Source organism: Esox lucius, chromosome 19 (genome assembly GCF_011004845.1).
Source record: "Esox lucius isolate fEsoLuc1 chromosome 19, fEsoLuc1.pri, whole genome shotgun sequence".
Lineage (NCBI taxonomy): Eukaryota > Metazoa > Chordata > Actinopteri > Esociformes > Esocidae > Esox > Esox lucius.
Genome location: NC_047587.1, coordinates 25931576 through 25959506, shown reverse-complemented (window position 1 = coordinate 25959506; position 27931 = coordinate 25931576). Strand labels below are relative to the sequence as shown.

The 27931-nt window shown below is 43.3% G+C and overlaps 1 protein-coding gene across 2 annotated transcripts; it reads right to left on the bottom strand.

Moving 5' to 3' along the window:
- Nucleotides 1-222: 222 nt before the first annotated feature.
- cbfb (core-binding factor subunit beta) lies at nucleotides 223-26163 on the bottom strand. Of its 2 annotated transcripts, XM_010883964.3 has the most exons (7): nucleotides 25719-26163; nucleotides 25220-25306; nucleotides 23711-23827; nucleotides 4692-4808; nucleotides 4251-4346; nucleotides 3748-3795; nucleotides 321-408 (listed from the first exon to the last, which is right to left on the bottom strand). In XM_010883964.3, exons 1-6 carry the CDS (start codon nucleotides 25794-25796, stop codon nucleotides 3766-3768), a joined length of 525 nt encoding a protein of 174 aa, XP_010882266.1. In that variant the 5' UTR covers nucleotides 25797-26163; the 3' UTR covers nucleotides 321-408; nucleotides 3748-3765. The 2 variants fall into 2 exon arrangements, with proteins under 2 accessions (XP_010882265.1, XP_010882266.1); XM_010883963.4 differs by lacking the exon at nucleotides 3748-3795 and having other exon boundaries at nucleotides 223-408; nucleotides 25719-26162.
- Between the last annotated feature and the right edge of the window lie 1768 nt (nucleotides 26164-27931).

Sequence of the window (27931 nt, the reverse complement as noted above, 5' to 3'; positions counted from 1 at the left end):
TAAGTAGGCGCTCCATGCATTACGAAGGCAATGTGGGGACTAAACTGAATGTATCACATAGTGCAAAACCCCCCAGAAGACTAGGTTGTTTGGGTCGCTCCTCTGACACCCCACCCCCCCACAGACACACACACACTAACATGAACACCCACCTCACCCAGTCCCTTCTTAAAACTAAAAGGGACCCCCACCCTCCCATCCCACCCCCGCATAAAACTAAAAGGTACCCCCACCCTCCCTGCCCCACCCCCATTGGTCTCTCCAGTTAACAGCTTGTCGTCAGGGTTTGTGACTGATGGACAGATCAGCCTGAACCACCTTCTGCATCTCTGACCTCTAGCGCAACTTGTGATCGCCAGCGTTGTTGCCCATGTTGGTGCCAGGGCTGGGGTCTTGCTGTCGCCTGGGCTGTTGGCACAGATGGGAGGGGGGGGCGATTTAATACAGCCAACAATAACATCATGACTGTGCGTGTGTAGTGTTCAGGGAGGCCATAGATGGGGCATCGGTGAGTGCAGCCTGACATACATTCTGCAGAGGGCACCAGAGAACTGCTTTCTAAAGATTTTCTTTTTTGGGCTGAGTAGCAGACATTAAGGGGGGCGGCTAGGGGAGTCTTTAACATTACACGCTTTAAAAATAAAAAATGACTTGTCTGCCTGTTACCGATACATATGTTTATGTGTCTACAACTAAATCTCTCCCAACATAGATATCTGTGAGACAGACAGGCAGACAGAGGGAGAAAGCAGACGCTGGCAATGGCATGCAGTCGTCATCCAAATGACTCACCATAATAGCTCCTTCTAACCCTCATTCAATCTTCTGTGCTAATCCAAATGACTCAATGATGCTTACAAAGGTCTTTCACCCCTTTTCATAATCAAAAATATAAAACAATTCAGATATTTATTGTATATAAATATTGTACATTTAAGAAGATTTGATGAAATTACGATATATTTTAACTGTGCAAGTTGTTTTTAAAAAGTTCTGGGAGAGTGATTATAACACACAGACAGTTAAGCATGCAAAGTCACACACACACATTCACACCTTTACTTAGCTCTTTAAATCAGGACACCAAGGTTTAATAGCCTGATGATAAGCACAGTTTTTAGTTACCAAACATTTACTAATCCTAACCCTAAACTTAAACCTTAAACCATACCCTAACCATAACCGTAACTACCTAGGTTAAGCCTAAACTTAACCTAGCCCTAAGGTCTTAATCAAAATTCTGACCCTTTTGCTGTAAACCTAAAGAATTGTAGTAAAACGGTAAAATGCTTTGTGGAGAAAATGGCATATATACATTTGAATTGTCAAAGAACAGAAATTGGCCACATTTATAACTTGTACAACTGTGGTGATGTCAGTAGAATGCTTTATTTAGCCAATTAAACATGACTAAGTGGTTATAGGTCAGATTATTCCCGGATCTTTCTTTCTCCACTCTAAAGATCTAGAAGATTCCATACTTGGCAGGTCATGTTCTGCTTGTTTTCTCGTAACATACAATTTACACTCTTCTCCTAGAGAACAGAATTCTCTGGCAAATGGTAGTTGTTTGATATATTGTCAGATCAAAGCCAAATCAATGTATGCAAGATAACATAATGATAGTATTTTGCACAACAGAACTGAATATAATAGCATAGTATTTGGTATACTGTTTAGATAAAAACACCATGGCACTGACAAATAATCAAGAATTCTTGATTCCTCAATCCGGAGAAAGTTGCAAACGAAATTAGACTGCTACATGGCCATTTTTTATTGCTGAATCTACAAAAAATAAAAAACTAGCTAGATTTAGATTTAGTTCCACTGCCCAATACTGCGAAGTAGATTTAGATTACTAGTTGCTACTACCCATATTACAAACAGAAGAACAACTCATTCTTAAAGTGTCCTTGGGTCCGAGTGTAGGACAGTTCTGATTTCTGAGGATGGGATGGGGGTGGGGTAGGTGACTGGGGAGGACAGGACAGGCATCGATCACCAAGAGCCAGCCGGTGGAGCCCTATCCTGCACCGCAAGTCAATGGAGCTGAGATGAGGTGGGTCAGGCAGGGATCCTAATAAAAATCTATACTAATGATATATTAATGCCTTCCCTGCCGGCATATCATTCATCCTCTAACTCCACCTGCAGAATATGGCTGCTGGCCTAATGAAACATGGAGCATTTATTCTCCATCCGTCTTATCTTCATCAATCATCTAGATGGCATCACTGTCCTCTCTTGAGGGATTCACCCATACATGCTTTGGTGCAGGGGTATTCAACCCTTACCGTACGAGGTAACCAACTGGTTTTCGGTTCTATCTCATCATTAATTGAACCCACCTGGTGTTCCAGGTCTAAATAAGAGCCTGATTAGAGGGTTGTAATGTAAAAACATTGTGGAACTGACCAGGAGGTCCAGAGTGGAATATGAGGGCTGTAGATGCATACCCAGAGCTGACACTGACATCACTGCCAGGAGAGCTGTGATTTTTTCAACTAAATAATAGGTTTCTAAACCCTAGGCCTCCCAGCTCCCACTGATTGTAGACTGTCATTCTGCTGTTGGCCTTTATTGAGTTATGGAGGACTGAGTATAGAATCACAAGTTCAGACCACAGAAATGCAACGGTTGAATGTCCTCAAGAGCCAGGCGCCCGCTTAACATAAAACAGGGTCCGGTACTATCCTAATGCAAATATTGTCTTTTATCTAAAATAAAACTGACAAGATCAGTTTTCTCACTCCGTGAGAAGACAGCAGAGCAGGGGGATTTAACAATTAGATGAACGGCTAAATGTCCATTTAGAAAACTATGGATCACAGCAGTTCAGCAGACGACTGTGCTATTTCATCAGAACTTGGATGGAAAACAAATATTTAAATGGAATGAACATTTTGATGAGGTTTCATTTTTCAACCACAGTCAGTATTTGAGAAAGGAACAAAGCAAAAGTGTCTAGTTAATGTGTCATATACTGACTACATGCACACCTTTCACACACAAGTTGGTTTAAGACTGCTTCGATATCAGTTTAAAAGCTGATTGATATTATTTTTCTTTGACCAATAACATTGAGCCACTCGCCGTCTTTCTCAATTTTTCTCTCCCCCAATCTTTCTCACCCGTCTGTCTCCCTCCCTCCCTGTCTCTCCCCGATATTTCTCTCCCTCTCATCAGAATCATGTGTTGCCAAGCTGTGGCAGATATGTCCCAGCAGGCTTTGCAGCGGACTCCTCCGGCAGCAGATTTAGGGAGGGTGGTTGGTGTGTGTATGTGTGTGTGTGTGTGTGTGTGCGAGGAGGTCTGTTCTCCATTAGGCAGTGGGGGGAAGAGTGTGTGTGGGGGGTCTGTCTTTCAATCTTATACCCTGGTAGGATTTCCTGGCCTGCATACATCCCTCTCATAAAATGAGAAAATGCATAACAGAATCCATAAAGCATGTCCATATGATTGACCCTGGAACAGTTTATGGGGAATGAGAGTGAAGGAGCTGATATCGTCACAGGGCGTTCATTATGGCGTCAACTCCATAGATACAGTTTACTTTCATCCCCTCTCTCCTCACATGCAGGCACCAAAAACCGTCCAGCTTCACACGCATGCACATGCTCCCTGTGACGACCATTCACAAACACTCGTACACCTCATTAAGCACAGGGACACAGACGACACACACACACACACACCATGAACACGGTTTAGTGCATGACAGAGTGATATTGAAAGGAGACAGACCGTGGTCCTTGAATGCCATCAGTCCCAGATTTTTGATGCCACAGGGTCCTAAAAAAACACAATTTGGTTTTCATCTTAGGGGGGTGCATTTAGGATCAACCGGAGAATGAATCACTACCTTTTCTCATGTTCTAATAATGTCTAGACCCTTCATGCACTAAACCTAGATAACATAATAGCCTGATGATAAAAATACACAAACTCGCACACACACAGACAGACACAGACAGAGAACCACACCGACAAACAAACAGTGAATTCAGGGTTCGTGTTAGTGATATCTAAAACAAAGGGGGTTATTCAAACACAATGGCTGTCACGTTAAATGTACAGCTATCTGGGGAAAACGGCTAAGGGGTCGTCATGGTAACAAAGTCTCTAAATATAAAACACATGGGAGGGACATAAACACTCGGCATCTTCCAACACAGTTGTTAGCGTTAGCACTGACCACGTTATTATGCACCACCCCAGCCCACCCCAGCCCCTCCGGCATGCCTCACCTCCAGGTCCTCCCGGTGTGAGCGGTCCCTGTCCTCAAAGTCCCGGGTCCTCCTTCGTGCCTCTTCGAAAGCGGCCTGTGCCAGGGCGTCCTCATGCTGAACACACATAGGAAGAGACACAGAGACAGTTATACGTACAGCTCCGGAAAAATTGAAGAGACCACCGCACCTTTTTCTTTTCTTTCCAAAAAAGCTGAAAAGGAACGTTTTGAGTGAGGAACAAAAGCGTTCAATTTGCGGTGGCCTCTTAATTTTAACCCTTCTGTTCCTCACTCAAAACTTTCCTTTTTCAACTTTCTTGGGAAGTAAAGAAAAAGGTGCAGTGGTCTCTTCATTTTTTCCAGAGCTGTATATATACTGTGTATACACTTCAAACTGATCTAGTTTTGTTGCGGTGCAGGGGACCAGTCAAGGTAATGTATTAATAATAAGATACATTACCTGAGCCCTCTCCTCATCATACTCCAGACAGCCCATCCCATCCAGTCGCTGCAGGTCTATCCAGCCTTTCCAGATCACACACACGCCATTCAGGATCATTGGGGCCTTCAGGTACACCTGCCACAACACAGACACAACACAGACACAACACAGATGAAAGACCGCTATGGATTAAACATCAACGTCAATCGTATATCCCAGGGTCATTGACAAGTCTTGAGACATTACACAACACGTTCAGCCACCCAGACGCATGTCGTTAGGATTCCTCTGACAACAAGATACATGAAGAGCACTCAGCGCACAAATGCTGACAGGTCCATCTCATTACTTTCACAATGTCACTGATTCAGGAGAGGGGTGGGAATTACAAGGTCAAATAGGAGAGACTGTGGTCGCCCCTCCCAACAACTCCCAAATCCAATGAAAGAAAAAACCTTCACTTGCACCAGAGACACTCGTACAATAGGGGGTTTGAATTGTAAAACGCATGCAAACCAGGCTGAGCAAATATACAGAAAGGCCTATTCAAAATCATCTCAAGTCTAACCAAGGAAATGGTCCTGTAGTTCCACGTACAGACATATACATTCACCAACATTCCACTTCCTGTCTCATCTCAGGCCTAACCAAGGCCCAGCATAGGTCACTGAAATGTTTGTTTCCTGCCATGTTGCTGTTTATTTACTAAGACTGCTGTAGAGACAGAGAGCAAAACCCAAGACTCTCCTTTTAAACACCAGTAAATCCTGACTAAATACAAATGAGTGCATGTGTATACATTAATGCCCTTCTGCTAAGTATGTGTATATCCATATGAAGAGGGGGAGGAACAGAAAGGTAAGACTGGAGTGGAAGAGTGTAAGGGGATATATTACATGGTGTTATATCTATAAGGGGTTATGTTATATGGTGTTATATCTATAAGGGGTTATGTAATATGGTGTTATATCTGTGAGAGGTTATGTTATATGGTGTTATATCTATAAGGGGTTATGTTATATGGTGTTATATCTATAAGGGGTTATGTTATATGGTGTTATATCTATAAGGGGTTATGTTATATGGTGTTATATCTGTGAGAGGTTATGTTATATGGTGTTATATCTGTGAGGGGTTATGTTATATGGTGTTATATCTGTAAGGGGTTATGTTATATGGTGTTATATCTATAAGGGGTTATGTTATATGGTGTTATATCTGTAAGGGGTTATGTTACATAGTGTTATATCTATAAGGGGATACATTATATGGTATTATATCTATAAGGGGTTATGTTAAATGGTGTTATATCTGTGAGGGGTTATGTTATATGGTGTTATATCTGTAAGGGGATATATTATATGGTGTTATATCTATAAGGGGTTATGTTAAATGGTGTTATATCTGTGAGGGGTTATGTTATATGGTGTTATATCTGTGAGGGGTTATGTTATATGGTGTTATATCTATAAGGGGTTATGTTAAATGGTGTTATATCTGTGAGGGGTTATGTTATATGGTGTTATATCTGTGAGGGGTTATGTTATATGGTGTTATATCTATAAGGGTTTATGTTATATGGTGTTATACCTGTAAGAGGTTATGTTATATTGTGTTATCTCTATAAGGGGTTATGTTAAATGGATGAATATCGGTTTGGCTCAGAGCCTTAGAAACATCCCATCCCCTAGGCTCTGGAATTTAGCCTCAGACAAAAGCGTGCAGTCTGTCAGACTGTGGGTGATGTTTATTTCTGTAGCTGGGAGTACAGGACAGAAGGAAGAGATGGTAGAGTGCTTTGGCTATACACATACCCTCATCCAGACACACAGAAAACTTGTACAGAAGACACAAGTCTTCTGTATAGGATATATAAGGTATATATTGTGAACCAAATTATTACTAGCAGGTTTCTAGCAGATACAGCAAAATAATAGAAATATTTGAAAATAGATAAGAAATACACACATTGTCAGGAAAGCAAAACTGCACACTGAAAAATGTATTGTGTCTCATCTCTGCCTCTGTTACTATTAACATGTCCACTTCACCACGGGGAAAAATAAGCCAATTCCAACCTGTTCTGAAAGTGCTGAATTTATTTACACCGGGCAGTACTGCTCTAACAGCCTGTATCAAATATTTTACATCTTTACTTTCAACTGAATTGATCTGAATTGATCAACACTAAACATCTAGTAGACACACAAAACAGTTTAGTGAATAGCTATAGTAATCATACACCACACTTTAAAAGTGTATTCAACCCAGACAGGCTATGCGCGGACTGAGCAGAAAAGCTTGGGGGAGAATGAATTTGAGAAGTGTAACACAGTACAGTTCCATGATTATGCATGAGATTTCCAAGGACTAACATGTGCACCATAAGTGGTTCTGAGAATCCATATAGCATGGGGCAATGAGTTTAAAATAAACACAAGATGAATGTCTGCATACATATTTTTTATCATTTTGGACCTCTCCACCTTTTTCGCCTTCCACCAGCCAACTAAAACAAAGCTTCCACCAACCAATACAGGCCTTTTAGCCATCAATAACACATTCAAACAGTCTTTCTTAGGTCTTTCCAGAAGGAACATTCATAACTCCATCAGGCTAAACTCACAGTTATTATTGGGGGGACGCCAACAATGCAGAGGTATGAGAAAAGCAGCTCTTCTCAAAACCCCCCACATTTACCCTGGTTATTTTGGTGATATTCGCATTTATAAACTGGTGGATTTGAGTCTTGTATAGTTGAAAGCTATGGTATACCAGACTGTGTACCACAGGAATGGCACTTTGTACATTATTTTTCTGTTTTAATGAAATTAATAACTGGTCTATAATAGCAATAAGATCCCTCAGATGTTTATTTTATTTGTAATATATGATAGCTGCTCAACCAATTGATCCTCACAAACTAAGCTCAAGAGAAAGTTCTTATTGATATCAGAAAATATATGTTACAGCTATGTACATATACAGCTCCAGACAAAATTCAGAGACCACTGCACCTTTTTCTTTCCTTTCCAAAAAAGTTGAAAAGGAAGGTTTTGAGTGAGGAGCGTTCCATTTGCAGTGGCCTCTTAATTTTAACCCTTCTGTTCCTCACTCAAAACCTTCCTTTTCAACTTTTTTTGAAAGGAAAGAAAAAGCTGCAGTGGTCTCTTAATTTTATCTGGAGCTGTATATATACTGTATAATCAGTTATTTGAGGCATGTAAACAGAACATTCTACTTCACTCTAAACCTCTAAATGTCAACTACCACCTCACATCAACCCTATAACCCTAACCTTCTATCTCACACTAACCCTATAACCCTAACCTTCTATCTCACACTAACCCTATAACCCTAACCTTCTATCTCACACTAACCCTATAACCCTAACCTTCTATCTCACACTAACCCTATAACCCTAACCTTCTATCTCACACTAACCCTATAACCCTAACCTTGTATCTCACACTAACCCTAAAATCCTAACCTTGTATCTTACACTAACCCTAAAATCCTAACCTTCTATCTCACACTAACCCTAAAATCCTAACCTTCTATCTTACACTAACCCTAAAATCCTAACCTTCTATCTTACACTAACCCTAAAATCCTAACCTTCTATCTCACACTAACCCTAAAATCCTAACCTTGTATCTTACACTAACCCTAAAATCCTAACCTTCTATCTTACACTAACCCTAAAAACCTAAACTCCTACCTCACACTAACCCTAAAAAAAACGACTTTCTACCTCACACTAACTCTATAAACATAACCTTCTACCTCACACTAACCTTATAAACCGAACTTTCTCCCTCACACTAACCCTATTAACCGAACTTCCTACCTCACACTAACCCTATAAACCTAACCTTCTACCTCACACTAACCCTATTAACCGAACTTCCTACCTCACACTAACCCTATAAACCGAACCTTCTACCTCACACTAACCCTATAAACCGAACTTTCTCCCTCACACTTAACCCTATTAACCTAACCTTCTACCTCACACTAACCCTATAAACCTAACCTTCTACCTCACACTAACCCTATTAACCGAACTTTCTACCTCACACTAACCCTATAAACCGAACCTTCTACCTCACACTAACCCTATATACCATGGCCATGCTTCAGAGGGAAGGGATGAGGAAGGGGTGGAGCAGGCCATGCTTCAAAAAGAGGGAAGGGATGAGGAAGGGGTGGAGCAGCCCATGCTTTAAACAGATGGAAGGGATGAGGAAGGGGTGGAGCAGGCCATGCTTTAAACTGATGGAAGGGATGAGGAAGGGGTGGAGCAATTCATGCTACATATACATGGAAGGAAAGGGATGAGGAGGGGGTGGATTGAGTGTGGTTGAGCTGAGGTAGTGTTAGAGTGATTTCTGGCCTGCTGACAGAGAGGAGGGAGGCCTGGGGAGTGCAGTGCTTTATATGTAGAGTTAAAGGGAATCTGTGTCATTGACATAAAAACAACAGACAGAGAGGAAGAGAGAGGACAGGAGAAGAAGGGGACAGAGAAATATGGTTCAATGGAGAAGACAGATATGGTTATGCTAGAATGACTGACAGTCCAGATAGTTGGAAACAGACTGAGATATGGTGCAACACGTTTGGAGGGAGGTGGAGGCCTGTTGGGTGGGACTGGTTCAGAGAGAAGACACAGAGGATCAGTGTGTTTATAAAGACGTGTGTGGGTGTGTGTATGGGTGGGGTATGTGTGGGTGTGTGTGTCTCTCTGTGTGTGTGTATGGGTGGGGTATGTGTGGGGGAGTGTGTGTGTGTACGTGTGGGTGGGGTATGTGTGGGGGAGTGTGTGTGGGGGAGTGTGTGTGTGGGTGTTTGTGAGACAGAGTGAGAAAGAGACAGGGTGGGTGGGGGTTAATATTAAGATTTCGTTCATGGGAAGCTTTACATTCATTACAGTCAAAACAATGGTGGCTTTCACTTTGAGACACTATTGGCTCATAAATGCCCTGAGGGACTGGCCACATTTAGGTACATCTGCTCCACTCTGTCTTCATATCTGAAAAATGCCCTGAACACCGTGCTTTGGACAGACATCCCATATATCCCCCAGCAGCACAGCTCGGGTCATTGTGTATGGTACAGTGCATGTTTACTCAATGTCAAGACATCCCACGCTCTGTAATAATAAAGCTACACACAAGACTTTTACAAACAACCACAAACTGACGAGGAACGTGCTGAGACCCACAGAGCACAGGACCCAACCGAGACAGAGGCCTGAACATGTCTGCTCTGGTGCTGGGGTGTAGACACGCTGCCAGGGTGCTGACAGATATGGTGGCAATGCAGACTTAATGAGATATATTTGCTCAGTCAAGGCGTTGTATCAGAGAGGAGGGAGGGGCGGGGCGTGCTAGCCAAAACACGGCGAGTCAGAATCGAGCCTTCACACTGGAGAAGGCGGTAACACGTTTTCATACTTGAGACGCCATGAGTTTGTTGAAGCGATGTATTGTAGCTATAGGCCTGTATACCCTCCTTACCCAATCAACCGCCTCCCACAGAATAGAGAGCAGGAAGTAGAAGACAGACATGTGCCACCCAGTGTGACTTCCTGTTTCCCACGACACAGTTCACTAGAGAGGAGAGCGACAGACTCTAGGCAGATGTAATGTCCTCCAGCAATGTGGAAGTGATCAATTATCAATTCATCCAATGAGAGGGTGTGGGCAATCCCACCCCCCCACCCCCCCCACCACAGCATATCCATTTCAGAGACACATTTAGATGCATCTGTCTGTGTGTTTATATACACCATTGGCTGATGCGTAGACGCTGTCAGATATACATTGAGGGCAACACAGCGCCGACTTTGCAGCTTGGGGAACGCAGTATTTTTATCTCAGTAAACACATGATCTGGAATACATCTGAAAATGAAAACACACCAAATGCATAAGAGTATTCTGGTGAAGTTTGTTTTTCTGTCAGGTACATGCCCAGACCCAAGTTCTTGAATATTTTTGTGGCTATTTCTAGCCAGCATCAAACAGGGTCTTCATTTATGAGAGAGCCAAGCCCGGACCTTCCCATGCTGCACTGGGGTTAGGCGGGGGAGTGACCCTGCTCTCAGGTTTGAGTCTGCTCAGTACACAAAGGAAAAGGTCCCGGCTCCGAATCCAGCGCCTGGTACCGCTGAAACGACTTCCACATCTGTAACAAACTGCAGCGCTTTTAAAAGCACAAATGGAGAGGGAAAAATGTGGACGGGAGCGTAGAAACGGTCTAACCACAAACTTCCTCTTCAGAAACAAATGTCAAGCCCCACCTCCCCACACTGCAGTGACTGACACACCGTCACGTGCGCAGGCAAACACGCACGGAGGGACTGGAGCATGGATGCCAGCGCGAAACACAAGTACACTGTGAGATCCTTTTAATGGATGAAACAGCCCATCGACAGGGCAGTGATTCAGTACGCTGATCTGGGGTCATGGGTGACACAGCGTTAACCATCGGGATTGTCCAAGAATCCATAATGGCACGAGGACAAAGACAGGAACGGTAACAGAACCACTGGTCAGAGAGGTCTATTGTCCACACGGTCACATAGGAAATTGTGGAAACACCACAGGCATGATTTGTGAGGCGGCTCCAACTACAGGCCTAGATGGCCAAAACCGCGGCCTCTGGAACACAAGGGATCCTGTGAACGACCAGGAACCTCGGTTGGACAGAAATGTCGTAGATTGAGCCACAGGGAGGAGGACACGGTTAAGTCTCAGGGTGAAGTTGGGATTTGAGCAGCGTTCCGCGAAGCCGATAGTGCATTACATTAGAGGACGAAAACAATGAGTGGTGCAGTATACCGCCCTGCGGTCAGTGTGGTGTCCCAGCAATGACCCTACTTCAGGTCAGCCCCCTCCCCCACAGCCCTACTTCAGGTCAGCCCCCTCCCCCACAGCCCTACTTCAGGTCAGCCCCCCCTCCCCCACAGCCCTACTTCAGTTCAGCCCCCCCTCCCCCACAGCTCTACTTCAGTTCAGCCCCCCTCCCCCACAGCCCTACTTCAGGTCAGCCCCCCCTCCCCCACAGCCCTACTTCAGGTCAGCCCCCCCTCCCCCACAGCCCTACTTCAGTTCAGCCCCCTCCCCCACAGCCCTACTTCAGTTCAGCCCCCCTCCCCCACAGCCCTACTTCAGTTCAGCCCCCCCCCTCCCCCACAGCCCTACTTCAGTTCAGCCCCCTCCCCCACAGCCCTACTTCAGGTCAGCCCCCTCCCCCACAGCCCTACTTCAGTTCAGCCCCCCTCCCCCACAACTCTACCACAACTGGCCCGAGCCTCCCTCCCTCCGCCCTCCATCTCTTTCTCCTTCCTCCCGGGTCCATCAGTCTCTCTGGTGCTTGAGAGCCGTCACTTATGGACCGCCTTCAATATGAAAAGCAGTAGATGCAAATGTCAGGGCTGGGGCTCAATTACTCCACTGAGGGACGGTAGGACAGGCCCCATTTCCCAGGCCCTGTTTGGCATTTGTCAATAGCAATCATGTATACTCCGAGGAAACAAGAGGCAATGCCCACAGTGTGCTGGGACAGCCTTGGCACAGTGTCCTGAAGCAGGGCGTGACCCGCCAGGCACACTGGCACGGGACTCGTCATTTACACACCTGCCGAAATGGGTCAGCAGATCTGGGTGCTCTGGGAGTAAAGGACAAACACTGGGAGCTGTGGAGACGAGGAGAGGAGAGGAGCAGGGCTGCAGTCCAAGCCACAGGGGGCAGGGAGGGCAGAGAGGTTGCACACAGAGGGCTATTGTCCTCACACACCTTGTGGGTGTTACTTAGTGTGAATGTGTCTGTGACCAAGTGGGGGGGGGGGGGGTTAGAGTGAAAGACAGTGCTAACTAGGAACCACGTGATAAAACACAGCACTAGTTACGCTATAACCGAAAAGAACCATCCATCAGTGAGTGTGTGGGATGTTTCTGAAGGTATTGTTCAACAAGTATGTGCGGGTGACTCAGATCCCATTTAGACCCCAGACTCTGTCTCTCTGTCTCCCTCTCCTCTTTGTATGATGTTATTTCCCCCAGTGGTGTGTGTGTGTGTGTGTGTGTGTGTGTGTAGGCAGTCCCTGTGTCTTGGCCATGCTCTTTCATCATGGCTGTTCTGATTCCAGCCTGCTGAGTCTCCACCACAATCCCACAATGCTGTGCTCTAGACGACCAGCAGGTTCTGGTCCACAGTCACGCACACAGACTGATGCCACTGTGCCTGCCGTCTCCTCCCCTCTGGCCCCCGTGCCAGCTGGCTACCCTGGACCCCGGCTGGGCTGTGACAGCTGTCTCTGTCTGGGCCCTTTTGGTGAGTCAGCCACCCCCATGTAACTGGTCAGCAACCGTCAGGAAGTGACAAGCACACTGGTGCCCAGTCCTAATTCTCTGCCAACAGCACCCTGGCATGACCTCCAACCACCTCACCCACTGCTCATTCATACCCAGCCACCAGCTGTGAACTTAACCGGAGGTTGTCCCAAACCACTGGATCAGCTGCAGTACGGACGCAAGGTGTTACGTGGGGTGGATGAGTACGGCCTGAGCAGAGTGAGTCAGCCGGGGGCCACCGCAGAAGGGGCCAGTCAGGGGCCCCCAGGCGCGGGAGGGAGGGACCCAACCAGACCGTGCGGACGGACACTCATTGTCTGGAGCAACTGATCCACAGCTGCTTCCTAACCTGGCTACCCAACCCCCAAGCTCCCTGTCTCCCTGGGGCTCTATGGGATCCCATCCCTCCTGTCAGCTGCATGCGGAGAACCAGGAAGTCTCTGACAGTTGACTCAGCACATAATACCTAAGGGGAGCAGTGTGTGCAGTCCTGTCGTCAGGGCTGAGTTGTTTTTCCAGATACAGCCTCAGTATATTAATATCTATTAGTGCACACATAAACGCATACACACACACACACACACACACACACACACAAACACACAGAACAGGTGAAACCAGGTACAGATGAGAAACACCCAGCCAAAGATAGAGCACATTTCTTTGTGTAATCAGAAGTCAGACAAGGTTAAAATATTTACACTACTCCATGGCTATTGGACCCTGTTTCAGGAGATCCACCATTCTGTAGGTTTTTTCTTCAACACCACCTGTGTTAGCTATTTATCTGGGTTAGTTCAAATCAGGTGTGCTACATTAGGGTTGGAGAGAACCAATAGGACAAACACTCCTACACACACTCTCACATAAACACACACACACACACACACATATCACACAACCACTCAGCACACACACGCCCTCACACAAGTCCTCTACCTACACACAACACCTGCCACAGGAACCGAAGGGTGGAGGTAACCTTGTCTTGCCCTGCACGCTCATCTGTTGTCCCCGCCCCTCATCTGATTTACGCCCCTCATCTGTTGTCCCCGCCCCTCATCTGATTTACGCCCCTCATGGGTTAACCCCACCCCTGGTTCCCCCTGGCCCTATAATTACCCCTATCCAGCGAGTCAAGACAGCCCAGTTAGAACCCCCTAACTGCCATGCATTCATCTGACACCACGCCAGGACACCACTCACAAAACATACGCACAGTACAAACATACACAGGCAGACAGACAGTCTGGCAGACAGACTAGTCCTCTGATATATATTCCTAATCAGAGTGAAACAACGCCTGCTTTGCCTGATTCAGTAACACTGACTCATATTCACTGAGGCTTCATATAGTTCTATAGTTGCCATGGTGCCTCAGCAGCAGCATATACGTACAGACTTCCCTTACAGTTGTAAGTATTCACTTATCTGGGGTGTTTTTAAATTATTATTTTTAATGTACTTTTTGGTTTCTGATAGCATTGTGTTATATTACATAGGTGTCTTTGTGCCACACAGAACAGAATGTATAGCCACTACAACACCAGGCCTGGTGTTCAACAAATCATTATTATCTATTTAGATGTAAAAACACCAATCTGATTTTATGAATCCACCTTAGAAAAGCATTCACGTATAACAGTGCTGTATCGTACTAAAAAGTTCAAGAAAAGAGAGAAGTCACAAAAAAGTCAGTAATTCCTTTACTGTTTAAGCTGCAAACAAGTAAGTGACATATTCTAAAACAAAAAAAAAAAACATACTGCCAACTTTCACATCCAGAGGTAAGAAAATGTTAGTTTGTCAGCGGTTGTTTTCTGAAGAAGTCTCTCTGAAGAATGAAATGCTAGGACGTAACAGCTGGAGATACAAACTCATAAACACAGTCTTTAGATTCAGTCTCTAGAAAACACAGGTGTTTGTGGTACAACCGCCAGAATCTTCTCTGTTGCTCTAGTTAGTCTGAGGAATATTAAAATGGGTACGAATATATTTTCTTTATATATCTTATATCTTATAAGATAGGCAGTGCAAAACTAACTTCCTAAAAATATATGTTAAACTAGCTTGTTTTTTGTATTTTATAAATTTTTATGCAAATTGTATTTTTCAGTGGATATCACACAAGTCCTCAAACTCCATCTGAAAATGGCAAATAATCCATGATGTCAAAAAATTATTCCATATGTTAACTTCACAAATGATAAAAATAAGAGCAAATTCTTCTTAAGCAAATATCATGCAAAGGCAAATCCAGCATTTTGACAAAGTTTTCGTCAATAGGACAATGGGAGAGAGACTGCAGGGCAGACTACACATCCCCAGAGGACTGTGGGAATTCACATCAGATAGTCACTGACACAAATATAAAGGTTAGATGAATATTGTTGTTTCAAATAAATGTGATGGCAGGCTCGGTTTTCATGGGAAGAGGGAGGGGGACAGACAAAATAATGATTTGGCAGACTTGCCAAGATCATCTTTGGGGAATTGATTTCTCAGGCACTCTAGAAAACTTGGACGAAAGTCTAGTTTCACATCTGCCATTTCCCCTCTCTGCACACCACTATTAAAGGGACAAAGACTGAGCCCCTCCCCCAGACAGCCATTCCAGTGTCAGGTTGGAATAGGAGGGTGAGAGGTTACCTTCCAACTGACCCTCCAGGCCAGGTGACTACACAGGTCCCCCTCTGTGGCCAGAAGAGAACATAGTTCCTGGAATAGTGACCAGGAATGCAGTCGCCACATACACTCTGTATTTCTCACCGGTGTCCTGAGGCTGGAGAATCATATCCCTAAGCAAGATGCTTCCCCTCACTCTCCCAGACAACAATCCTGTCTGAATGCTTCTACATAGTGGGATGGACAGAGGCCCACACCTATCTTAGTACACTTACCAATTTAACAATTTACTATTACTGTAGATTACTTACCTCAGTAGAAAAACCTTACCCACTCATCTGGGCTATTCATTCTCTACAGTTGCAGAGGACCAATTGAGTGTAATTCAAATGTCATCAATTGATGAAATGGTGTTTAAACCATGAGCTTAGATGGAACCATTACTGATAATTTAACATAAGTTCCAAACTCCCATGAATCACTTGAGAAATTCCAAATTGTCCTTAAATGCTCATTACTCTGGATGGCAAGGTAAAGGGAAAACAGAGGAAAGAAAATCTTTAAATTGGCAGGAGAGGAGGGGGTGAGAGTGGTCAAATGAAAAGCCTCCATTTGCAGTGTCATCACTTCAGGTGGAAATGAGCAAAGTCTGCATAAAATAAAAGGTATTTTCCGAACTCTGTAGTTCTATTAACACTGTTTAGTTAGATGTTTGAAGACTCACAATGCCTCCGACAATCTGCAACTTTTTGTACAAGTTGCTATTTGTTGCACATTAACAGACTTTGGCCGTGTTTTCACAGTTAATCAATTAAAATTGTTGCAAGTAAAAGTTCTGGGGCAGAAAGGCCTTTCCTCCAGTTAAAAGTAAATATGGCACTTTGTTGCATTGTGAAATAAACACTGCTACTGTAGGTAGCAGGAGCGTAAAGCATAGCTAGATGTTTTTTCCCTGTGCCTTAGAAAGTAGTCCTGACAATGGCCAACCAGAACACCACTGTTTCATTTGACTGCAAGAAAACATTTTTCATTCAAGAACCCATTTGACATTCAGTATCTTTGTACCCCACAATAAAGCCAGGGAGTGGTCATTGATCTGAGACTTGAAAAAAAAGAAGAGGACATTTGAGCTGGGGAGCTATAATCAAAACCCTATGGGAAGACATGAGGCAGGAGTATGACTGACAAGCACTGGGGAAAACAAAGCTTCTCTTTCCCGAGCAAACACTGTTTGTCCCAACAGAGAGTCAAAAGAGCATCCTTTCTGTAAAAAACCTCATTCCAGAAAAGGACAGGGCACATTCAAGGACACAAAGAAGCCCTCTTCTTAACAAACATCAAACAAACATGGTCAGATCAGAGGAACATGAGGAGAGTTCAGCGGCCAATGGGCATGACGCAGCAGCAGGAATCAATTAGTGGGCTAACTTTGATGATGTCATTGACAAGTAATCTGCTAGTGGAGTGGCTTCCGTTTGAGGGAGACAGAAACGAGAGCCCCCACCACAGAACCATCCGGCCCGCTGAGCTGCTCACAGAGACGCTCGTCCATCATCCCCCCTTCGGCCTCCTCGTCAAGGCCAGGAGCAAGGGCTGATGTCAGTCTACCCCCAAACCTCCAAACCCCATCAAACACTCATTACTACCAGGTTACCTTCAGCCAGAATATAAACTCCACGTGTCACTTCCCGAGATAATTCAGTGCCCCTCCCAAACACCACAACCTGCATCACGTTTGGGCTGAAGATGAGAGGTTCATCTGCTCTGCATTTGGTTTCATGAATAACCACCACCAGCAGTAGTGAGCGAAGCGGCTGAATCAAAGCTGTTCCCCCCTCTCTCTCTCTCTCTCTCTCTCTGGCTCGGTAGCATGGTTAACTGTCACGCTGGCGCCATGCAGCTCAGAAACATCTTCTGTGGCACATGACCCGTCATGAATATGGAGATTGGCTCCGTAAGTGCAGAAAAACACAGTCTCTCTCTCTCTCTCTCTCACACACGACACACACACACACACACACAGACTGGTCTTGGGAACAAGCTTTTACATAAAACTATTAAAACTCCTGCGGTGACGCCCCTCAGGCTGCAGTCCCTTTCATAACAGTCCTTCACTGTGAATCTCCCTTTGCTACCTGCCCTGAAGCTAACATTCTTTGAGACAGAGACAGGCTGAAGATTTATATAGTTTCTGTCTCTGAGGCGTCTCTTGCTTTGACTCCATGTTAGGGATCTCTGTGGAGGGTCTGAACCGGCAGCAAGGGACCAGGGCTAGTCAGGCGGACGGGCCTAATTTCTGCTTTGCATGAGGGGAAACCTCACACAAGCGCTCAGGGTGAACCAAGCTGAGAAGGAGAGGGAGAACGGGACCAAGAGAAGAGTCCAAACATCGGATGTGTTAAACTCTTACAGCTGAAACCCACTCTGAAAACCCTCATTAGGGTCACATTTCAACAAGCCTGGGCTCAAGTTAAACTGTCAGAGCTGATGGGTCTTTCCTTCCCTATTCAATTCATGTACTCTTTATAGAGCTTTTCCGCTTAGGCCAAAGAATTAACCCACAATCCCAAGGCTGAGTTATCAGTATCCATGACATTCCATAACAGCAAAGCACCGATAGAGGGGCGCTCATCAGAGACCCCCTGCCTTTCTGAGCCAATGTCTGGGTTAATCTGACTACACGTGGACCAGATGAGTAACTGACTGAGACAGTGAATCATCCCCCTCCTCTGTAGCACTAAAACACTCTGCACTTCTGCTTCCTGTAACAGTAAGAGGATCAGCGTTAAGGACTCTGCTCTGCTGGTCTTCTCTCAAAGTTGCTGTGGCAGTTATTCAACTTCCTGTTCTGCTCTGTGACTTTAGAACAGTACGATGCTGTGTATTCATTTCTGCTTCAAGCTGACGCACTCCTGAAGCCACCGTTAACTATCGTCCGGGCCTTTAATGTATTCAGGAGAAACTGTGTTTTACAAGTCATCGGTTTAATATCGAACTGGTCAAATGTTCTTCAGGGGATTCAGAAGATCCAAGGGGTTAGGATAACAAACCGTAATATTGAATTTGGAGTTTGATCATGAATGAGGGTTGTTTGAACTGATCAGTGACCCGATACGAGGCGGTCCAGTACCAGGAGGCCCTGGCTGGGACAGGGTTAAGGGCTCCTCCCTGGGCCCTGCTAACTATCGCTAAAATTAACCTCCCACACAGCTGCTTCCCATTAGCCTGTAGTGACACTCGGAGCCTGTACTTAAGCTCTACTGCAGGGGCTCCAGTGGAGAAGGGATCACCGCCCCACTCACATAATACTACTGTCCCCCGCCAGCGGCCAAGTTTAAACTGGCCCCGTTTCCCTGGCACCGCCTGTGTTTTCAAATAAGGAGGGAGGAGGAGGAGTGGGAGTGGGCCAGGGGGCGGAGGAACGCAATAGTTTTTACCCCCGTGCATGAGAGAGAAACGAGAGACAAAAAGAGAGACAGAGAGAGAACAAGAGAGACAGAGGCTGAGAGAAAGAGAGAGAGACGGAGACAGAAGAAGAGACGGAGTGAGACGGAGACAGAAGAAGAGACAGAGAGTAAGACAGAGAGTGAGACAGAGACAGAAGAAGAGACAGTGAGTGAGACAGAAAAAGAGACCGAGAGTGAGACAGAGAGTGAGACAGAGACAGAAGAAGAGACAGAGAGTGAGACGGAGACAGAAGAAGAGACAGCGAGTGAAACAGAGAGTGAAACAGAGACAGAAGAAGAGACAATGAGTGAGACAGAGACAGAAGAAGAGACAGAGTGAGATGGAGACAGAAGAAGAGACAGAGTGAGACGGAGACAGAAGAAGAGACAGAGAGTGAAACAGAAACAGAAGAAGAGACAGAGAGTGAAACAGAGACAGAAGAAGAGACAGATAGTGACACGAAGACAGAAGAAGAGACAGAGTGAGACGGAGACAGAAGAAGAGACAGAGAGTGAAACAGAAACAGAAGAAGAGACAGAGAGTGAAACAGAGACAGAAGAAGAGACAGAGAGGGACACGAAGACAGAAGAAGAGACAGAGTGAGACAGAGACAGAAGAAGAGACAGAGTGAGACGGAGACAGAAGAAGAGACAGAGAGTGAAACAGAGACAGAAGAAGAGCCAGAGAGTGAAACAGAGACAGAAGAAGAGACAGAGTGAGACGGAGACAAAAGAAGAGACAGCGAGTGAAACAGAGAGTGAAACAGAGACAGAAGAAGAGACAAAGAGTGAAACAGAGACAGAAGAAGAGACAGAGAGTGAAACAGAGACAGAAGAAGAGACAGAGTGTGAGACGGAGACAGAGGAAGAGACAAGGAAAGACAAAATCCCTTGCCTCACGCTGGGCTGTGGTTGGTTCTGACTCCATCAATCAGAAACAGAAAGACCTATAAAATCATTCGTTTTTCATGGAAAGATTACTCTAACTGCTCCCTATTCATCTGCTCCCTACTCTGTGTTGGCACTGGGCAGCAGTGAGGAGAGAGCTGTGTGCATTATGCTCTTTATAGACCTCACACTTCTACCGACCATAGGGGAATCATACCATACATACAGAGACAACCTGGACAGTTTCCTTATGAAAATATCTAGGCCCAGACTTGCCAAATCATACATTGCATGTTCCACTAGCTTCATTAAACGCTTCAGCATTTTACCTCTAAAGTATCTCTTTTATTTAAGAATTGTTTAGTCGATTAAACTGATAGAGCAACATGGATAATTTCAGGAATATTTCCTCTTCTGACACCACAGCCACACTCTCACTACATCCTTTGGGCTTCCCGTTCAGTTTATTGACGCGTCCTGGCCAGGTAGTGTAAGATGGGTTTGTGTAAAAGGTTAACAATCAGGTTAATTAAGAGCAGAGGTTTTCTCCGGTCTGACAGTCCACTGGTCAGCAGGGAGAAAGGCTGGAAGGGTTGGAGGAGGGAGATCACAGTTCTCCAAGTTCCACACCAGTTCCTCAAGATAAGTAGCAGGGGAGAAACAGCTGTCTCGGGGTTCACTCCTTAAATGAAGACCACTGATGACTACAAAGCATTGTGAAAAAAGTGCAAAACGCAACCCATGTGTGTGTGTGTGTGTCCGTGTGTAGACTGACAGTGGTAGGATTGTTGGGGTAATGTTGGGAGCTCCATACAGTTTATTTTGGATGTGGAGGAGCAGAGGGCCCAGGGCTCATTAAAGCTGCATGGCCATTCGTTGGCTGGAGGTGATAGGGATAGGATAACCACCAGGCCCCACCCCAGGCACACAGCGCTTCATTTGGAAAGCGCTCGGCACGCTTGACAACTCCCCGTCACGCCTTTTTAAATAATTAACAGGCAAAGATTAGTTCGTCAGCCTTGGCCCGAAAGGTCCATCGATTTCCCACGGATGCATTTTTAATGAGCACATTTCAGCGAGGCACTGTCCATGAACAGGATCCTCTGGCACACTGCACAGAGAGCAACAGCCACGAGGCCTCCAGGGGGGCAAATTAATACACAAACAAAACAAGAACCAAAAGTACCATCCTTCTAAATGCTGCACCTTCATAACACTGTGAAAACAACGGTGTCCAGGAACAATGGCAGCATTAACGGTCCACATCTAAACGGGTTAAAAAGGATTTTAAAGTGCTCTAGTTGCGGGTCATCTTTGTACAACGTAAGACACTTTCCTTGTTTAATTGAGCTCTCCGGGGAGAATGGGAGGGATGCATCAGTCAGCGGTTTTAATGGTTTAGATAATAAATTAATTAACCACTTTATTGGGTTGTACAGTGACACGAAGAGTTGGCAGGACAAAGAGACAGTCCTGTGGGTTTTCATAATTCTGACACCCTGACCTGTAGTTCTGTCAAAATCACAGGAGGACCAGAACCTGGCTGTGTAGGCTGTTAGGACAGTAGAACTACAAGACTACAGTATACTAATAATACTGTCACTTACAAGACAATGACTACTCATCCTGCTAGATGTACTTGTAACTTATTAAATAATGACTAAAGTTTAACAGTACTGTAACGTACTAAATAATGATTATAGGGGAATGTTTCATATTTTATGCCACATGATATGATTTTGAGTATAATTTTCAATATACCAATACTACTGTGTACAACTTACTGAATAATGAATATAGTATGACAATACTACTGTGTGCAACTTACTGAATAATGAATATAGTATGACAATATACTACTCTTTGTAACTTACTAATTAATGATTATAGTATACCAATACTATTGCATATAACTTATTAAATGACTATAGTATACCAATACTATTGCATATAACTTACTAAATGATTATAGTATACCAACACTACTGTATGTAACTTATTACAAAATGATTGTAGTATAACAACACTACTGCATGCAACTTACTAAATAATGACTATAGTATACCAATACTACTGTATAGAACTTTGTAAATAATGCCATTTGATTATAAAACTTTTTGCCGAGGTGTAAACACTAACAAGCATAATTAGACAACAAGCAATCAGGATCTTGGCATGAACAAAAAAGGCCACAGGTCACCTGTGTTTTGGATCAATGGATACCAACATCAGAGACATTGGCAGAGGATTGATAAGAAGTGGATGAGGGAGAGGAAGAGGAACAATGATCTTTCATTTAATTTTTGTCCTTCACTATGTCCTTGTACAGGATATGACAGTGAGGGAAGCTCAGCTGAGAGTACAGCTAAACCTGAGCCGTTTCTGTACACTGTATGCATTAGCACACGCAGGACAGTACAGGAAAATTACATGAGACTTGTATTCCAATTCTATAATATACACTTCTTCTTTTTGTAGATTTGAGAGAAATCAGTTGATGGTGATAAACCACACTTGATTTCTGAGGTCTAAGAACTACTCACAGTGAACATGGTTGTTTTAAAACAACCTTATATGTTTAGAAAAATCCAGTCAAGAAGTATAATTCAAGACAAGGGCATTTTTTACGGTCTACAGACCGTCAGAAAATATAGCCTGAGAAGATCTTTGGCGCTGGTCAAAGACAAGATGATGAAGCAGAATAACCATGTCTTTTCTATGTCTATAGTAGACCAATACTATTGCTGTTTAAATGCTGGTTCCCCTCAAGACTTCTTAGGTGAAATGTCAAGTGTTACAGTGCGAAACCCCCACAGAAATGAACAAATATGGCGTTTTTGTATTTTCTGTACACTTCGGCATTCTCTCTAGACATCACTTATAATGTATTATATCATGCAAAGTGCAAAAATCATTTTTTGAACATGGTATGGTTATCAGTTTATTAATACCTTTATAATAGTGTTTTCAATTCCTCTCACCAGTGTGTGGTGCTTTTGCGTGACTTTTGAGGGTATGGGTATTATTTTGGGCATAATGTTTAGTTTTATGTGAGAAGTCTGGGTTTCATTGATATGGTGTAGATTTCGAGAAGGGTATGAAAAACTGTTATAAATAATGACAGTAGTAATACTACTCTACTGCATGTCCCTTAGAAAATAATGGCTATAGCGTTGTATTTTATATGGTTGGAGCCTTGTCACAATCCGTGGAAAGGCCACTGAAGTTGTGTGTTCAATGACTTGGGAAAAATATGAGAAAAATAGGCATGTTAAAAAGAAACAAAAGGAGAAACTGCGAAATGTTTCATTGAGAAGATGGGTGGGGTTTTCAGTGGGCGGCAGGGCAGTGTGATGTTTAGTGTGCTCCGCGTGAAGCAATAACATATCATTACGGAAAGCCTGGGGTTTATCCCACCCAGTGAACATATCAATCTGAATCAACAGCCTGGATTCAATCAGACTGTCGTGAGATTAAACCTCAACTTTCAGTGAAAAATGCAAGGAATACTTAGACGCCCATACCAAGTTATTTACAGATCATTAGTGTGTGGTTTCATGAGTTTGAAGAATGTACAGAAATGTCAGGGGGGGAAAAAGTGTCATATTTGAGAAAAAATACATTTTTAAAAGGTTCAGCTAAATCCCATCTCAAAAGAGATGAAAAGATTAGATTAGAGGGAGCAGTAAAGAGAAGGGAAAAGAGAGATGTCAGGATTACCTTTCCCGTCTCCCGTTCAAAGTCCACATATTCTCGTGTGGGCGCCTGCCTCTGCTCTCCGTGCAAGTTGGCTGGGAAGAACTGCAGTGAGAGGTTGGTGCCCGTCGCCACAAAAGCCTTTTAGAGGGAAATCAATAGAAACACGATCAGAACACTGGGCCCGGACATAAATTATGCAGCCCGTCAGTTCTTCTTCACATCAGAGACGCGAGTGCCTGGAGCCAGGTCCTGTGCTCCCAACACGCAGAGAATGAAGGGAAAAAACACAAGCCATCATTTTCTCTATTTGAAGTATAGAGTTACGCACATCTGATTCTATTTTACCAACACTCCCCATTGGAATACTGGGATATATAGAGGTGATTTTTAGAAAAGAATGGCACAAAGATGGAGAGAAACATAGGAATACAGTAAGAAAGACAGAGGAAGAAAATCAATAATATTTTTTTAAGCCGACCCTGCCCAGACACTAATGATGCAGGGTCTAGATGATTTATTTGGAATTATGTTTCATTTATTAAATCAGGTTTTTATACATTATTTGGCTTTCTAGTGAGTCCACCCTGCATGTGCTTGGTTGATGCTATGGAATTTACCAGCTGGGCTTTAAATAGAAACAATGTTTTCTATTGTTTTCATTGAATATATGACTAAACCCAGGGAGAATGCATGCAATATATTAACACAAAATATTATTGTATTACCATTCAATTACTAAATCTACTGTACAGCAACATAGCCCACATTGTGTAAACCTATTTTGCCTGCTTGAATTTACAAAGACCGTTTGTATTTATTTACTATATACAACCATTATAGGTGTGATGATAATTTAAAACCAATTGCCCTTTGTATTCAAAATACTCAGAACAATAGAAATTAGAATAGCCCTAGTGTAAATTATATTATAATTAATATATATTTGTATCTTTACATCTGAAAATATATAATAATCTGTAAGAATATAATATAGATAAAATACTTGATCTGAATGTGCATTTAAAGAAATACGACTCAAGATTGAAATGTTACAAATATAAACGTATTCGGCGCACATATGCATTTTACTTACTAATAGTACATACAATAGCGTCTGCAAAAAAAAAAAAGATCTTGATGATGATGACTGAAACAGGAGTGAGCAGAGGGACCGTTTTGAAGTAGCCACAGGCCGCCCTCCAGCTTAGCTCCGTCCTGACTTAATTCATAGTCAGATGCCATGTTGGATTGCTCCCCTCAATAGGCTATCAAGACGGGCAGCCGTTCATCCTTATCTTTGGCACCTGATACTCAGGCCGATGATTTTGTAAAGTGATGATATTATAATGTAAAACTAATTTTGTGAATTTAATGTTGTGTGCTAGTTCTTGTGTTGACTGCAACAGAATAAAGGAGGGATGTGAAAAGTCTGTTAAATCTATTTATGCAATAATATTTACACATGTAATGACGTCTGATTATAATATGTTAATAGATGTAGCCCATGCCGCACAGAAATGGATTACTTACTATTTCTGAGCGACCGTCCCTACAAGCGTTCTGAAACCTGGCTTGCCTCTCCTCGTGCGGTCTGTCTCGGAACCCGGTGTATTTTATCTGAAAATATTAAGAAACAAATGCATCAACAAAGTTAATCTTAAAGATTAAAACACTATCAACATGAATATGCTCGATTGTGAATGCTTTAATCATGACAACATTTATTCCTCACATGATATGCTACTCAAAATGTTGTCTAAGAGAAAGTGCATTGAAAGAACATCCATTAAGCGCAGTGAGGTGATGGTCGATTCTGATGAGTTGAACAAACAAAAACCAAACATTTTCATCATACCCGTTTCCTTCCACTATTTTCAAGAACATTTTAATATTAAATCATTTATCAAATAAAATTAACATTGATTTCAAACATCGCAAAAATGTAGTAACAAAGTAACACCGTGCATTTTTTACTTTATGAGCTACTGTTTCCGTCACCAGATAAAATGTATCCAATGAATAGACTTGCCTCACACTCCCGACTTAGTTTCCTGAAGAACTCTTCGTTTTCAAACTTGCTCCTTTGATCCGGCACCACCCGAGGCATCTTGAAGCTTTGCTGATCAATTTTCTTTTATTTTAATTGCGTGTGAACAAGACAAACCTAGCAGCAACGCGTTTTTATTCTCTTCCGTCTTTTTGTAAAGGGTGTGTTATATGCTAATGTAATATTTACCTTATGCTAACCAAGCAGGGTCGTGAGCTCTCCCAGCTCTCAAATTTTATCTGAGCGGACAGTCTGTCACAGCAATGGATTAGGCTCAATTTCGCAATTGGCTATAATTCCCTCTCACCCTACAAGCGTGTGATCCTCGTCCACTGACAACAAACGCCCGCTCTCTCGACTTTATCCGTCGCGCTGCATGGTTCTTACTTCCTGGCTCCTCAAAGTCCGACTTGTGACTGTACACCCATAATACTCCCCCATTCACAATTCTCCTCACTACTAATACCCAATGCGCAGGCGTTGAAGTCACCAAAACTTCAGAGAGCAAGAAAGTGTTTTCCTGTGTAGGCAGTGTCCATGTCTCATGTTCCTTAGCCTGGAGACAGACCAACCACATCTCTGAATTTTGGATCAGTAGGCCTACGCAGTGAAGAGCATTTTCCAAGAGCTTTTTGGAAAATGACACAGAAAATCGGTATTAACTCTACAATTACAGCCTACAAGGCAAATCTTTTCATCTCTAGTGGAGGCACATGATGAAGAGGCATAAAAGTAGCTTAATGGTGTTGAAATGCCTGGAAAATATGCATGTAAACCAATACTGTTTTGAATAAGTTCCCCTTTCATCTCAAATCAATCAGGGCCAAGGGCAATAGCAAGGGCATGTTGATAATGGTTGATAATTGTGAATGTTGGGTCGTTGTGTTGAGTCGTTGTGAATCCTACATATTCTGTCAGTGTTTTAACTGTAACCTATTGATGCTAAGTAAATGTATTTTTATGCAGAACATATTGTCAAACTGAATGCTTCCCTTGTGGAATGACTACAAGATTATGCAGCCAATGCTTACATTAACTTGCCTGCAAAATATAATTCCAGTTACAGCAACAGTTATGTTTTTTTCAGAGGAGTCAATTAACACACATAGCCACATAGAATATCCTTATTAAAAAGCAAATACATGTTTCTGTACATTATTCTGATTAATAAACTGATAAAAACTTGCCTAATGGTATGAAATGAGTGTGTGTTTTAATCCATCTCTTCCTGAGGACAGACAGAGAAAATGGGAGCAGTAGAGTGTAGAGGCCATTCAGATGCCCTTGTGCTGTTCCAAGGATAGTTATTACTTCACTCAGAACAGTTTTCAAATTCTTTCCAATTTGGTTTTGGTACTCCCTGAGAAGGTCACGCACCCAAGATGTTAACATTTAGTTCTGATCACGCTATAACCAAAATAAAGGCATATAGCCTAATTATATGAAGAGTGGCTTTGCCGAAATCATTTCTAGTGCGTGGGACCGAGGTGTGGTTACAAGGCTTTGAAAACAATTATGTTTGCTTTAAGTTCTATAATAAACTTGCTGACAACTGACCAACACTTAGCAGTAACTTCTGCTGTGATGTACAGATTAATGGGGTTTGGATTCAAAATACACCTGCCGGAGCTATTAACCCATTCCACAATTTCAATTTAGCAATGATCTATTCTGAAATCTGATCTGAAGAAATCTGAATAAACACCTGTATCTGTGCTGTCTTTAAATTTAACACTTAAAGCAACTCAAAGCAAATAGGAATCGGTGACAATTTAGTGGACACTAGACTATGATAGGCCAATTGAACCAATTACATACAGTAGGCTAGGTTGTTAAGAATGTTTTTTGGGGGTATCACTGCTTTCATGAGGATATGCTTCATGGATTTTTATTGTGGATTCATTTCTTGGATGCACATTGGATTGAGATCCTTAGTGAGTAGTTTAAATGTGTTAAAAGGAAAGGCTTCAGCCAAATGGGGCATGTGAGTGCTTTAATAGCACCACAAAACACTAATTAATTAATGACATATTCTGAAGTGCCATTCTGACAGACAGCTTCGTGTTGGGAGGTGTCTGTTCTAACCCTACTCAACAGGGTGAACACATAGCTCTGTTGGAGAGGGAGAGATGGAAAAACCACTCCACAGCTTATCTACAGTGTTGCTGTAGCCAATGGTGCTAATGGAACATGAA